Genomic DNA, 15,573 nt, shown 5'->3' with positions numbered 1-15,573 from the left:
CAAAAAAACGAGTTGCTATCGATTGAAAATTCTGAGATGGCCAACCGATTGAAAAGTATATAATTTCTCAGTAGCAGCAGAAGCACTTCTGCATGGTGGTGTATTTGTTCCTGAAAATTCACGTAGTCCATATAAGATAGCCTAAATGATTAATATGAGTATTAATGCTAATGCTTGATTTTACTGATTAGATTCACTTTATTTTTCATGAAACCTTCTTTAGTGATGTTTAATTAATTAATAGCTATTATGAGGGGGTCGTGGCGGGTCATTATGTAGAAGGGGGAGAGAGCGGAGGCATAAGAGAGAACATTACAATGCCCGAATTGTTTAACTCCCCATGTATCTACAAATAAATACAGAAAGGTTGGGGGGGAGGGATAGGAAATGATATCTTATCTCCCTTTCCTTAGACTAAGCCCAACAATAGTGTTGCGGAGTGATACATCCTTTCTTGTAGCAGAAAAATGTTTCTAATATTTATTTTAAAGTTTTGTTTTATTTTAAAGTTTTATTTTATTTTAAATTTCGTTTTGATATTTATTTCAAAGTTTCAACCAAACTGATTTGCTTCATATTTCATAAATTACATACAGTGATGCAGAGGATAACATCAGCTATTATAAGGTAGGTCATATTGTAGGCAATGGGAGAGTGGGTCAAAGATTATATTTTATTGATCTGAAAAGCCAGGTTGCATGTGATACTGTTTGTTTGTTTTATAAGCCCCCTCCTTTTCCAACACATCTGTTCTGTGATTTGCTTGATCAGCTTTCTGGTGTGGGGACTTTCTCTAAAAAACGGATTTGTGTTTTGGGAGACTTTAATTGTAATATGTTAAATGTTGGATCAAATGATGAATGTGACCATCTTTTTGATGTATTTTCTTCTTCTGGGCTACTTCCTTCAATTTTTTTTCCTTCACGTGTTGACCCTTCAAGAAATTCTGCCACTTTAATAGATAATATTTTCACTTCTCTTTCTCCTAATTTGAAGTTCTCGTCTGGTCTTGTTTTCACTGATCTTTCTGATCACTTCCCTATTTATCTATCACTATCTGTGCCTAAAACAGAGATTACTGTGGATGAGAAAGGCAAGTCTTCTTTTAGAACTTTTACAGATAGAGAAATTTCTAATTTAATACATAGTCTTCAGAGTAATGATTGGTCTAGTGTTCTTGAAGCTAATGATGCTGATTGTGCAACTAGATTATTTTTGTGTCGTATGGGCACTCTGTTGGATAAGCATTTTCCTCATAGAAAGAGGCCAAGGAATTTTACACCTAAATGCCCATGGATGTCTAGAGGTCTGATCAATGCAACCCATATGAAGGCGTCTTTGTTCAAGGCTGCATGTAAAAGTAAGACACAGGAAGATCTTCTGAAGTATAAACATTACAAAAATGTGCTCACTTCTTCAGTTCGTTTAGCAAAAAAGCTGTATTTTTCACGTCGAATTAATGAGTGTAAAGGGAATTTGCGCAAGGTTTGGACTGTAATTAATGAAGCTCTCTCCCGTAAGAAACTCAAACAATCTTCCCCATCTCTTTATAGGAAAGCTGATGGATCTGTTGTGGATAAAAAATCCTTAGCAAGTACCTTCAATTCGTATTTCACCACACTTCCCTCAGTTCTCATTCCACCCCCGAGTAGAGTAAGTTGTTTTCCTATGACAGAGAAGTCTTTTTTCCTTTCCCCATGCAGTACTACTGAGATTTCTAGTATTATTTCTCAACTTCCAAGTAGTTGTTCAGTTGATAGTTTTGGTTTGAGTAATAATGTCCTTAAAAAAATCAGTCAGTTTATTTCTCATCCCATCTCACACATAACTAACCTCTCTCTTTCTTCTGGTTTTTTTCCTCATTTATTTAAAGTTGCTACCGTTGTACCCTTGCATAAAAAAGGTGATTCTTCTCTAATTTCAAATTACAGACCTATTTCTCTTCTTCCCGTCATCTCAAAGGTTGTTGAAAAAGTAGTGTATCGTCCACTCTCTTCATTTGTATTTAGTACTAATTCGACTGCTGGAAATCCTCTCATCACTAACCATCAGTATGGTTTTCGTCCCTCATTCTCTACCTTGCACACACTTTCTGATGCAACTGAGTTTGTGCGTGTTAATCTGGACCAGGGCTTGTGTGTTTTGGGTCTATTTCTCGACTTTTCTAAGGCCTTTGATATGGTTGACCACAATGTTCTTCTGTCTAAACTATCTTTATTTGGAGTGCATGGAGTCCCACTAGAATGGTTTAGGTCCTACCTCTCAGAGAGATCTCAGTATGTTTTGGTTAATTGTACTTCTTCCTCTACTTTGCCTGTATTGAAAGGTGTCCCACAAGGCTCTGTGCTTGGTCCACTTTTATTTCTAATTTACATCAATGATCTTGTTGATGGTCTTCATCCCCATGTTCACCCTGTTCTTTTTGCTGATGACAGTAACTTTTTCATTGCTGCGGTGGACCTGCCATCTGCCACTTCTATGGCTCAAGGTCTTCTTGATAAAGTAAAGGATTGGTGCTGGTCAAATGGTATGGCTCTTAACAGCCGAAAGAGTGCCATTGTCAACTTCAGGACCCCTTACCGTATGCAAGACGTACAGGAGCCAATCACCCTGACTTTTGGGAATGATATTATACCACAAGCTACTGTGGTGAAATTTCTTGGTGTGTATCTTGACTGTTTTCTTTCTTTCAAACCGCATATAACTCACACCCGTTCCTTAATCCTCCGCCAGTCTTCAATGTTGCACCGGATTAACTCATTTCTTCCTCCTGATATTATGGTTTCTCTTTATTATGCTTTTATTTATCCTTACCTTTCTTATTGCTGCTCTGTCTGGGGTAATACTAATAAATCTCTTCTCTGCTCACTTCAAAGAGCCCAAAATAGGGCAGTGAAGGCTACTTTTCTTCTCCCTCGGCTTTACCCTTCCTCTGATCTTTATAATGATACTGGAATAGCTCCGCTGGATCATATTATAGGTAAAAGTACCCTTTATTTTGCGCATTCTGCTTTTCTAGGTACTCTCCCACCGCCCCTACAGCAGTTTTTCTCACGGACAGGCTCAGGTAGGTACTTTTCTTCTTTATGTAATTCTTCTCGACGATTTATTTTACCAAAACGATCTTCTACAGCAGGCCAGAGGTCTCCAGTATATCAATCAATTCTATTATGGAACTCCATCCCTTCGGATGTCCCTCTTTTTCTTTCTGCAAAAGCATTATTTCGTCGGGTATTTCCAATTCAATAATTTTTCTTTCTTTATTAATCCTTTCCTAATTTGTATGTCTCTTCTCTTCTTTTAAAATCATTTTCAGCTATATGTTAAATCTCCTTCTAAATCTTCTATCTGTTATATATCCTATCTATTCAATGTCCTTGTCTTGTTACCAGTGTTTTTTTTTTTTTTTTTTTTTTTTTTTTTTTTTTTTTTTTTTTTTTTTTTTTTTTTTTTTTTTTTTTTTTTTTTTTTTTTTTTTGTATATATTTTATAATAGTGTTTTATTCTTGTTCTCTGTGGTCCATTACAAGCAAAGCTTCTTGGGCCTAGTAACCACTTTACTTTTGTAATAGTTTTTCTTTTAGTATCAATAAATTGATTGATTGATTGAATGCCCAAATATTCTAACTCAACTCTATCCATTCTTGGAGAAGAGGGGAGGGACTGATATCTAATCCCTCTTGATTTCTACGAATGTTTTTGTGTATACCTTTATTATTGGTGCTATAGGGGGGATAACAGTGCCCCTCTCATTGCAAAATCTTTTTCTATGTAGCATAAAACATTACATCACATTTACATGCCTACCAGCATAGAGGTGGAAAGGACAAGGCAGGGTATCAGAAAAAGCACCAAGAAATCTCTTTGGGGAGAGGGGAAGCAAGTGCTACCAGGAGCTTTGTTTTCAGCAATTTTACATGGTAATATTCCTCTTTCCATATTTACATACAATGTTTTAATGCATTTTTACATTTGTATATAAGGAATTTAAACATCAGAGAACCCTACTGTTTATGTCACAATGACTTCAACCACATAGAAGACAAAAAGCCATGCAGAATTTCCGTGCATATAAACAATAATCTGAAAATCAAACTGAAATTCTATAATAAAAATATTATTAAGGACATATTCAACAAAACTAAAGTTAATCCAAATTCTAAAAATCCAAATTCTGTCCAAACTTTTAATAACAATCAAACAATTATTCTGAGCAGAAAAGGTGGAGCATTACCAATCAATTTGCAATTATTGATGTATACAATCTAACAACACAAACTTGAGGATTTATGAGAGTGGTAATTGTAAAAAGAAAAACAAAAATGCACTGTATATTCAATGAAAAAGCTTGTAGAGTATGAAATATCACAAGAATATTGCCTGTGTAGCAGAGGTGGCTAACATCAACACTGGGTTCAATTAGATGAGGAAGAACATTTTTACTGAGGGTCTAGATGACATTACTGAAAAGAGCTGACCTAGTAATAGAGCCTTGTTCTCCACTTTTCCAATCAACAAAGGTATTTCTAAGTTGTTTATGCTTAGGTTCTATTTGTGTTGATGCTATGACAAATAAAATAAAAGAAAATATATATTGTTTTCAGTTAAGTACAAAAAACACTCTAGTCCTTAGGTAAATTGAGGGGGTGGTAGCCCCATTCATATTTTTGGTAATTTTTGTCCATTTCAAGTTTACCTGATTATTCAATTTAATTCAATTCAAGTTAATGTTTAAATTTTCCATTCACGGTAATTTCTATTATTTCTAGGTTTAATATTACTATTCACTTTAATGTCTATTTGTTTTAGTTTTATGTACTCATTCCTAATGCTTTATATTAAGGTTGAATATTATATGACAGTGTATCTGAATTTTTTTTTTTTAAGTTCTGAAATTTTTTAGCCATTCATCTGTGACAAAATAAAAGTAGGTTATCCCCAAATGGGGTGGGAGGGGATCATACAAAAGGATCAAAGTAGATTGGAACTATATGGGAGGGGTGAAAATTAAGGCTTTTGAATAGGTTGGGATAGAGGAAGACATGCTTTGCTGTGTTGACCTTGTTGATGGAAATCTGATGATTGGGAGAGGAGAAGGGGGCGAGGTGAAGGGGCCAAATGCACATTTTAGCCCTCTAATCATACAAACAGGAAATCCTTACATGATTCCAATCCAAATAAGGTAGGCTATACCATCTTTCTTATAAGAAACTGGCTGTGGAAGGACGGGCTGTGAGTATTAAAAGGGTTACCGACCCACTTTGGTTCTTGAATCTTAAATACTGAAAATCTGTGTGTGAATTCTGGTACAATGAAGATACAAAAAGTCAGTTCGCATCTTGGACTCTATTCAAATTAAAAAAAAAAAATGTATATTTTGGACATTACTTTTGACATTCCTGGGAGGAATCTGCCAAACCAATTTAAGATATAGGGATTACTGCCCTCCCTTGCTTCTAAATAGAGGTATGAATCTACAGAATATAAAAAGTCCAGAACTCTTGATTTAAATTTAGAAAAAAGGGTTTTACCTGCTTGAATAATCTGCATGCATAGTTTTTCCACTAAAGTGACTATTTCATTCTGGTTCATTTTTGCAAAAGATGACTTGTGTAAGAAACTACAAAAATAAAAGGGCATGGTAGTACAAAACCATAAAACCAAAACATTAACATAATACTGGATTCAAAATGAACAATTCCTTTAAATTCAACTCCTGGTTATGTGGTGTAATTATGGTAACAAAGACAATAGACAATAAAATTTAAAAAGCAGAGGAAATATCCTTTAAAACTTCAAATGAATCCCATGAGAGTGTCATGGTTTTAAAATATCAATAGATAATACTTAGATCTCTAATTTTTGGGCCATAAGTTTAAACAAGAGCTAAGAGCTCATATGGCACTTGTGACGAGGCAAGAAGAGCTAAGAGCCAAGAGTTCATATGGTATGAACTCTAGCAAAATTCTATGAATCAATAGATTGATTTAAAAGGAAAATAAGACGCTTAATGCATCAGGATTTAAAATAAGAGTTCTGAGTCACGATGTCCTTCTAAATATTAAAATTCAATAAGATCCGATCACCCACTCATATGTTATAAATGCCTAATTTTTCCTCTCCCTTTAGCCCACCAGATGGTCGAATCTGGGAAAACGACTTTATCAAGTCAATTTGTACAGCTCCCTGACACGCCTACCAATTTTCATCGTCCTAGCACGCCCAGAAGCACCAAACTCGCCGAATCACTGAACCCCTCCCCCAACTCCCCCAAAGAGAGCGAATCCAGTACGGTTCCGTCAATCACGTATCAATGACATTTGCTTATTCTATCCACCAAGCTTCATCAGGATTCCTCCACTCCAAGTGTTTTTCCAAGATTTCCCCCTCCAACTCCCCCCAATGTCAAAAGATCTGGTCGGGGTTTGAAATAAGAGCTCTGAGACATGAATTCCTTCTAAATATCAAATTTCATTAAGATCCGATCACCTATTCGTAAAATAAAAATACCCCAATTTTCACGTTTTCCAAGAATTCCAGTTTCCCCCTCCAACTCCCCCCAATGTCAAAGGATCTGGTCTTAATTTAAAATTAGAGCTTTAGAGCGCAAGACCATTCTAAATATCACATTTCATTAACATCTGGTCACCCTTTTGTAAGTTAAAAATACCTCAATTTTCAAAATTACCCCCCCCCCCCCCCCAACTCCACCAAAGAGAGCAGATCCATTCCGATTATGTCAGTCACGTGTCTTAGACAGGTTCTTATTCTTCCCATCCAGCTTCATCCTGATCTCACCGCTTTAAGTATTTTCTAAGATTTCCGGTTCCCCTCAACTGCCCCCCCCCAATTACACTGGACCCGGTTGAGATTTAAAATAAGAGATCTGAATAACGAGGTTCTTCTAAATAAGAAATTTCATGAAGATCCGATCACTCCTTCGTAAGTTAAAAATACTTCATTTTTTCTATTTTTTCAGAATTAACTCACCCCTCCCCAATAAAGCGGATCCATTCCAATTATGTAGATCACATATATAAGACTTCTGCTTATTTTCCCACCAAGTTTCATCCCGATCCCTCCAATCTAAGCGTTTTCCATGATTTTATGTTTACCCCACCCCAAACTCCCCCAATGTCACCAGATCTGCTCGGGATTTAAAATAAGAACTCTGAGAAACGATATCCTTTTAAATATCATAACCGTTCGGGTTATGTCAATCATGTATCTAGGACTTGTGCTTATTTTTCCCAACAAGTTTCATCCCAATCCCTCCACTCTAAATGTTTTCAAGATTTTAGGTTTCCCCATCCCAACCCCCTCCCCCCAATGTCACCAGATCCGATCGGGATTTAAAATATGAGCTCTGAGACACGATATCCTTCTAAATATCAAATTTAATTGAGATTCGATCATCTGTTTGTAAGTTAAAAATACCTCATTTTTTCCAATTTTTCAGAATAACCCCCCCCCCAACTACCCCGAAGAGAGCGTATCTGTTCCGGTTATGTCAATCATGTATCTAAGACTTGTGCTTATTTTTCCCAACAAGTTTCATCCTGCTCCCTCCACTCTAAGTGTTTTCCAAGTTTTAGGTTTTCCCCTCCCAACTCCCCGCCCCAATGTCACCAGATCTGTTCGGGATTTAAAACAAGAGCTCTGAGACACGATATCCTTCTAAATATCAAATTTCATTGAGATCCGATCACCCGTTTGTAAGTTAAAAATACCTAATTTTTTCTAATTTTTCTGAATTAACCCCCTCCCCCCAACTACCCCAAAGAGAGTGGATCCGTTCCGGTCATGTCAATCATGTATCTAGGACTTGTGCTTATTTTTCCCACCAAGTTTCATCCCGATCCCTCCACTCTAAGTGTTTTCCAAGATTTTAGGTTTCCCCCTCTCAGCTGCCCCCTGCAATGTCACCAGATCCGGTTAAGATTTAAAATAACAGCTCTGAGACACGATATCCTTCTAAACATCGAATTTCATTAAGATCTGATCAACAATTCGTAAGTTAAAAATACTTCAATTTTTCTATTTTTTCTGAATTAACATGCCCCCCACCCCCCCCCCCCAGATGGTCAAATCGGGAAAACGACTATTTCTAATTTAATATGGTCTGGTCCCTGATATGCCTGCCAAATTTCATCGTCCTAGCTTACCTGGAAGTGCCTAAAGTAGCAAAACCAGGACCAACAGACCAAAACCAGGACTGACAGACCAACAGAATTTTCGATTGCTATATGTCACTTGGTTAATACCAAGTGCCATAAAAAGAAAGAAAGAAAAGAAACAAGGGTATCCAAAAAGAATAACTCAAACAGTATTTTATTAAAATACTTTAAAGCATGCTTAACTCTCTTAGATGTATAACATAAGAGATATAAAGGCACTGTGTAAACTTGACTATTGGCTATGCACAAACGTTATCATATTACTAGAGCTGAGCCATTTAAGCTGCAAAACTTAAGCATAGTGGATTACTTGTGGTACTAACCCTTCTAGAACGCTTTTCACCTCTAAAAGAGACAAACCCATTAGGGTCATGATTGCTTAAAACCAAAAGAAGGCATAAATTATTACTACTACAATTACTAACAACTCACTATAGCCCCAAGCTGCCAGAGGCCAAAACAGCTGTGCATGCTCATTCTCCATCCCAATCTATTCAAAGTTTCCCCCCCCCCCCCAGAAGTCCTATTATCCTTTAAATCTTTTCTCACAATCTCTTTCCACTCCATTCAACAATGACCTGATTTTTGTTTGGCACTAAATCATTGGCCAAAGAAGAAGATCTTTGGCAATCCCTCATTCTTCATCTACAGAGCCCATCCCAGTCCTCTCAACTCTTATCTCATTATAGCCCTATGAAGTGGAAAGAACCAAATCCTTCATACAGCTTACTGTTTAAAATATGGTCAGTCAGACAAATACCCAAAGAATCTACAGACAATTACTATGGGAAACATTTAACAAATCCTCCTCCATCTTTCAAAGTATCCAAGTTTCAGAAGCATACTTGACCATTATCATTACTGCAGCTTCCAATATTCTAGTCTGTGTTTGTAAACTTATTTTTCTATTCTTCCAAGGCTGTTCCATTTTTAACATCTTCACTGCATCCACTATTGCAATGAACTTTATAATAGTTTAGCACATTCTCAAAATGTTATGCCAATCTCCCATTAATAAATGAGGCCCTACTCCTATCTTTAACTGGGACAAGCCCAGATTGACTAGTCTCTCTTGGTTGTTTAACATGCCAATACATTATTTTACTATTACGCCATCTAGCTACATCTTCCAGAACTTCAGCAATTTTATCTATGACCTCCACTTCACACTACTTTCCTTACATTCTTATTTTTTGTGAATACTTTGTGATACTTATTTTTTGTGATACTGCTCAAATAATTCTTGCACCAATCCCTCTTCTATTCTACTAAACTTAAAGGGTTTTCACAAATATTTCTAGCTGTGTTTCTAATTATCCTTCATAAGACACCACTTGCAACTTTACAAACTGTTTTCCTTAAATTCTCCCATCAATCTCTTATATTGTCAGATTTTAGGCCCTCCATCTTAATATTCAACTGTTACAGGGAAGTTTCTCTTAAATCCTCCTTCATGGAGTCTATCAGCATCACAACTTCATGGAGGGTAGTTACCTATCCAAAAATTTCAGGTTTAGATTAATCCTACTATTGTGATATCATAATGTATAATATCTCACTGTGAGCATAAAACTTAGCACAACAACAACAAGTTTCATATGGTTAAGAAACTAGCATAAAAATACAATACAAAAATTATCCTTGCATGAGATTTTATTTGCCTAGCCTTCTTTAGTAGAAAATCATCAAGCTCAATGTGGAGATGCTACTATATCCAATGGCAATCAAAGCCAATAAATCGAAATGCTCAGTTCTATCCAGGATTCACAAATAGTTGATGCTGAAAAATACAGGCTAGTAATGATTCATACAGGAATTTGTGTTCTCTTCTGACTTTTGTTTTTAATAAAGCAAGTTTTCTTGTAAGAATGTCTGATATTAGTAATTTGAACAATGTTAATTATAACAATGATGAAATTAATTATATGATTAATTATAATTATAACTCATTGCCCACTTTCAGAAATCATGTATACCAGGTGGTATATTTCAACTGTGGCAGAAGGGTACCAAGCATTTTGGGAGTGACCAAAGTATTTTGGGAACAGTGCCATGCATAGCAAAACTTTGCTGTACACATGGTATTCAAAGATGTGCACAATATGGCAGGAAATGGATAATCCCTTAAGGCAGTTACCATACACCTCAAGTAAATATATAGTGAAGTATCAGAGCTAATCACTTGCCAAACAACCTAAAGATAAATTATAATTGATAATCATCTGTAATAAAAAAATCATTTTTTTACCATAATTTTTTTATTGCCATTTTGAGCAATATTTGATGATGTTTATTGTTTTATGTTCTCTTTGAAAAGGTTTTTTGACCTGTCAAAACCATTTGACTCATATCTGATTATAATAAAATTTCAGGTCTTTTTGAAACTGAATAATAACAAGAGCTAAGAGCTCATATGGTATGAGCTCTAGCAAAATTCTAAGAGATCAATTATTAATTTAAAAGGAAAATCATAGGTTTTAATGCCAGTCAGGATTTATAATAAGGGCTCTGAGACACAAAGTCCTTCTAAACATCAAAATTCATTAAGATCTGATCACCCCCTTGTAAGTCAAAAATACCTAATTTTTTCTAATTTTTCCTCTCCTTTCAGCCCCCCAGATGGTTGATTCAAGGAAAATAACTTTGTCAAGTCAATTTGTGCAGGTCCCTGATATGCCTACCAATTTTCATTGTGCTAGCACATCAAGAAGCAGCAAACTTGCCAAAGCACTGGACCCCCCTAACTACCCCAAAGAGAGCGGATTCAGTCCAGTTACATCATTCACGTATCTGCAACATTTGCTTATTCTACCTACCAAGTTTCATCCTGATCTTTCTACTCTAAGCCTTTTCCAAGATTTCTTCTTGGTTTCAAAGCAAAACCAGGACAGACAGACAGACTAACAGGATTTGTGATTGCTATATGTTACTTGGTTAATACTAAGTGCCATAAAAATGGAATGATGAAAATAAATGAAAGTAAACATGATAATGTGATTATTAAAAACAGACTATATACAGTGAAGTCCAAGTTCTTCTTTTCTTGTACAAATCTATATCCTGGGGCTACATGTGGGAACAGGGGGGGGGTATCCATCTACAAGTGAAGCAATTATTATATCTGGAAATAACATTGAAAAAGGGATCACACATTATATTTCACCTTGTCTCTACCTTAATTATGGATTCTTGTATATGGCGTATATAAGCTATTTACCAAATGTTTTTTGTCAAAATTTAGACAGGTGTAGATCAATTATGTTACAAAATCTTCTAAGCCATAGAAATTAAAAAAAATAGTGCAGAAAATGACTTGGCAATGCTCCTCAGGCATATTTTACAGTGTGGATTCATTCCTAAAAGCTTGATTTACCTAACTCAACTACCCTCTATGATAGCAAGAAGCCACTTAACTAAAATTTACTATTTCTGTTAATCAGACTACAATGCCTTCCTGCATTTTTATCAAATTTTCAAAATCATTTCAAAGGATATTTTACCTTAAACCACACTTGCTAGCAATATGGACAAATCCAGTGTACACTAGTTAGTGATGACAAGGCTGCATCTCATTGTGTGAGCCAGGGTATAGATGTCCAGTCCATGTCAAGATTAGAATTGAAGCTGTCAATGGTTGTTGATCCCACCATTGTCTCACTTTGATGATTCCACATGGTTGTAGAAGAAATGGTTTTGGTACATATCTGTTATAGCACCTAGGTTAAGTTCTTCATCTAGGTAGAACCTGTTTCTCTGACTAATCCTAATGAAATATCACAAAATATGATGAAAATATAATACTTTAGAAATAAACTTGGGCTATATATTAGCACATTAGAGGGAAAAAGGGGGTAAAGTATAGTGGATCTGGATACCAAATGTGTTAGGTACAATTATTCCGCATATTATGAAGTAAGAATTGTTTCTAGCTTCACACTGTCCAAATACTTTACCACCACCACCCCACCCCTAATGCATAAATATATAGCTCAAATTATTGTTGTCTTTCTATTCTGTCACTAGTCTTTATCTTGGCTCACACTAAGCTGAAACTGGTTCTATAGTGTGTCAATGGATGAAGAACTTAACATAGGTGCATTAGGTGATAAGTACTGTGGTTTCTTATTCTTGTCATGGCATGCTTGCAGAACAGCTTCACTGAATGACCACAGTTACTTGACCAATGGACAGGCTTGAACATGTCTTTGTCATTAGACTAGAGGAGCTATAGAGGGGCACCTCTTTGTTGATGGCATGTTAGAGTTGGCAGCTTAAAACTCTGCAGTTGGGTTGTATACTCTTTATCTTTGAGGCCCTTTACACATTTTACTGCCTGTCTTTGGATAGATTTGAGAACCATCTGGTCTGTTTGGTTAATTGGGGCAGTCAAACACATTCTAAACTTTAATCTTGGTCTCACCAAGTTCTTATAAAGTTTAGTAACTATAGCTAGAGATCTACTGGCAATTGTGTGTTTGATGATAAAAAGAGCTTGATTAGCCCCTGCTACAGCAGTTTGGGTGTAGCAGTTGAATTTAAGGTGTACATCTACAACAGCCCTAAAATCTCTTTCTGAGGTACTTCTGGAAATCAGTTGTATCACACCAGCATTTGATGACATTGAGTACTGTCATCATTGATTAGTTCTTCCAAGATGAAGAATCTTGCACTTTTCAACATTAAATTCAAGCCTCTATGTATCAGCCTATTTGCAAAAGCTGTCTAGATCTGACTGTATTGAGGCCACAACATGCTATGTGTTGACAGGATCACTAACTTTTGAGTTAAAGGCATACATTTTATCCAACATTTCAATCAAATATATGAAAAATGTAGAAGTCTGTTTTAGCAGAGTCCATGATACATCATGAGGTTCAATTAATAGAAATACCTCTTATTTGGATTAGACAATATAAGGGACCATCAAATATATATAGGTCATCAAAGATCAGGGCCCTCTAGAGGGAGAAGGAGTGGAGGTAGTTGCTCCAAAATACCTTCCTGGGACATACTTTAGTCTGTAGATTCATTCCTGAAAGTTTCATTTTTCCTAACCTAAACTGTTTCTGAGATAGCAAGAAGTCAATTAACTAGAATTTTACCTAAAAGAGAAACCTTGCAAAATAGATCTTCTGCTTAAATGAAATACAACAAAATTGTTTCCAGCTTTATAACTTTGCATAATTCTAGTTTATAAGGTTTTAAAGATAAGCAAATACATTTCCAAATTTTGAAAAAAAAGAACATTGATATGGCTCAAAATTCTACTCAAATAACAGGAATTGTATTTTTGAGAACTAAAGGCAGAGAAAAAGAGACTGGAAGCTAAAAATTAAGGTAAAATGTTGTTTCATCAAAATTTCAATAGGATAGGCAAATTTTATGGACCTCTAGAGGGAGAAGGAATAGAGGTGGGTACTTTAAAATACATTCCCAGGATATACTGTACCCTGTAGACCTACCCCTGAAAGCTCCATTTTCCTAACCTAACCCCTTTCCAAGATAGCCAAAAGTCACTAAACTAGAATTTTAACCCTATCTCTAATCCTTCTCTCTCTAGAGGGTCCTAACATTTATCAACATGAGAGGTCTAGACCTATTGAAATTTTGACAAAATAACATTTTACCTTAATTTTCAGTTATCAAATTCTTTTTCGCTGGCTTTAATTCTGAAAATGTAATTCCTGTTATTTGAGTACAATTTTAAACCATATCAATGTGTTTTTTTCAAATTTTAGGAAATGTAAAGCCTATTTTTAAAACCTTATAGCCTAGCCTAAATTGGGATTGAGTGAAGTTGTTAAGCTGAAAACAATTTGTTGTACTTTATTTAAGCAGAAGACCTAATTTGGAAAGTTTCACTTCTATACTATAACACAAAGACTTTTAAGTCATCAAAGGTCAGGACCCTCTAAAAGGAGAAAGAGTGGAGGTAGATCAGACTACTTCAAAATACCTTCCTGGTACATACTTTAGCCTATAGAACAATCCCTGAAAGTTTCATTTCCCTAACCTAGCCCCCTTTTAAGATAGTCGAAAGTAGCTAAGTAGAATTTTACAAGATTAGCAACCATGATATTAGTAAAGACCATAAGACAAGAAATCTGAAGGTGCTACTTTCATTTTATTAGCATATTTTCTTTATAAGGATTCAAATACTAAAGTAACAGCGTCTTTTGTAATGAAGTAACTCATCGAGTAAAAAACCTTTCACCTTTCTTTTAATTTAAATTTCCTCGGCCCCAATAGCTAAATTTGAAATTTCGCGATGTCTGCTGATAAAATGAAATCCTCAAGAGATTAGAATCATGTTTGCAGTCACATCTGTGATCTACACTAGCAGTGTCTTAATTATCGTTTTTTTTTTCGGCAAAGTCGTCCATGTTTTGTTTTTTTTTTACTTTTTCAGGAGGCCTTTTCACCATTAGTATTTTATATGACTCAAAAAGGCCAGACCATTTGAAGTGTTTTTTTTTTTCAGAAAAGTCTGTTTTCAATGAATAAAAAGCCGTTCTTCAGCCGACTTTGCCTTAAAAAACCATAATGAGTACAGGGCTTTAAATAGCAAATTGCAACCCATAGTTGCAACAAGTTCAAAAAGGCGTTAAAAAACTGTCTAATAAGAAGAAATCGCTATTAATATATGACTCCAGGATGACAACCATATTTTAATTAATCTTAATAGTAAGTGTTATTTTGAAAACATATTTCAAGAACTTTGAAAAAGAGCATTATGTCCCAGAAAATGGCGTCGAATCAAAATGCTAATAAACCATTGAAATCGACATTGTCAAATGCCCGATGTAGGATGCATACAACTCCTTTCTTAAACAACAAAAATAAACACTTTTTTGCATAGTAGCGCTGATGTATCCTTTTTTTCTATCTTTATTTTTGCTGCTACCCCAGCACAGGAACATCAAAGAAAGGTGTTTTTAAGCGCTCGGGTTCGAATCTTATGAAAAAATCTTTTGAAATGTTTATACTCTTTTTCAGTGCCTATTTATTTGTAATGACCAGTTCTTCTAAAATTTTAAAGGCAAAGAATCAGAAATAATGCAAACAAAAATTTCTAAAAAGTGAATTACCTAAACATGATAATTTTTTAAACAATTTTATAGATAGTTGAATTTTCTACTTACAGTTCATTGAAGTTACCAAGGATTAATACACCAAGGGCCCTTTTTGTGATACATCCATATTTTTCTAGGGCAGAGTCTAACAGATGAGCAAATCAAAACCAACTTCTGCCCTGTTCAAAAACCTTCCCTATTTCAACAAAAATCGTATTGACATGTTTAGTTCCTTCGCCTAAGTTGGAATAAATCTTTTTGCAAGACCCGTCGTATATATTTTTAAAAATCTAAAAAATTGTGCAAAAATTAATTTAAAAGGT

General features: G+C 35.3%; 1 protein-coding gene across 1 annotated transcript in view; it reads right to left on the bottom strand.

The window, feature by feature from the left end:
* The window catches only part of LOC136032915 (gamma-tubulin complex component 3 homolog), a 90,546-nt gene extending 76,040 nt beyond the window's left edge, over positions 1–14,506 (bottom strand). The window contains exons 1-2 of the mRNA XM_065713374.1: positions 14,392–14,506; positions 5,532–5,620 (exon numbers count right to left, since the gene is read on the bottom strand). Coding sequence (XP_065569446.1) covers positions 5,532–5,592 — 61 coding nt within the window. The 5' untranslated portion in view covers positions 5,593–5,620; positions 14,392–14,506. The remainder of the gene's footprint in view (positions 1–5,531; positions 5,621–14,391) is intronic.
* Positions 14,507–15,573: the final 1,067 nt, after the last annotated feature.

This window comes from Artemia franciscana, chromosome 11 (assembly GCF_032884065.1).
Source record: "Artemia franciscana chromosome 11, ASM3288406v1, whole genome shotgun sequence".
In the NCBI taxonomy this organism is placed as follows: Eukaryota; Metazoa; Arthropoda; class Branchiopoda; order Anostraca; family Artemiidae; genus Artemia; species Artemia franciscana.
The sequence above is the reverse complement of the archived record's forward strand: the minus strand, read 5'-3'. Positions and strand labels throughout refer to the sequence as shown.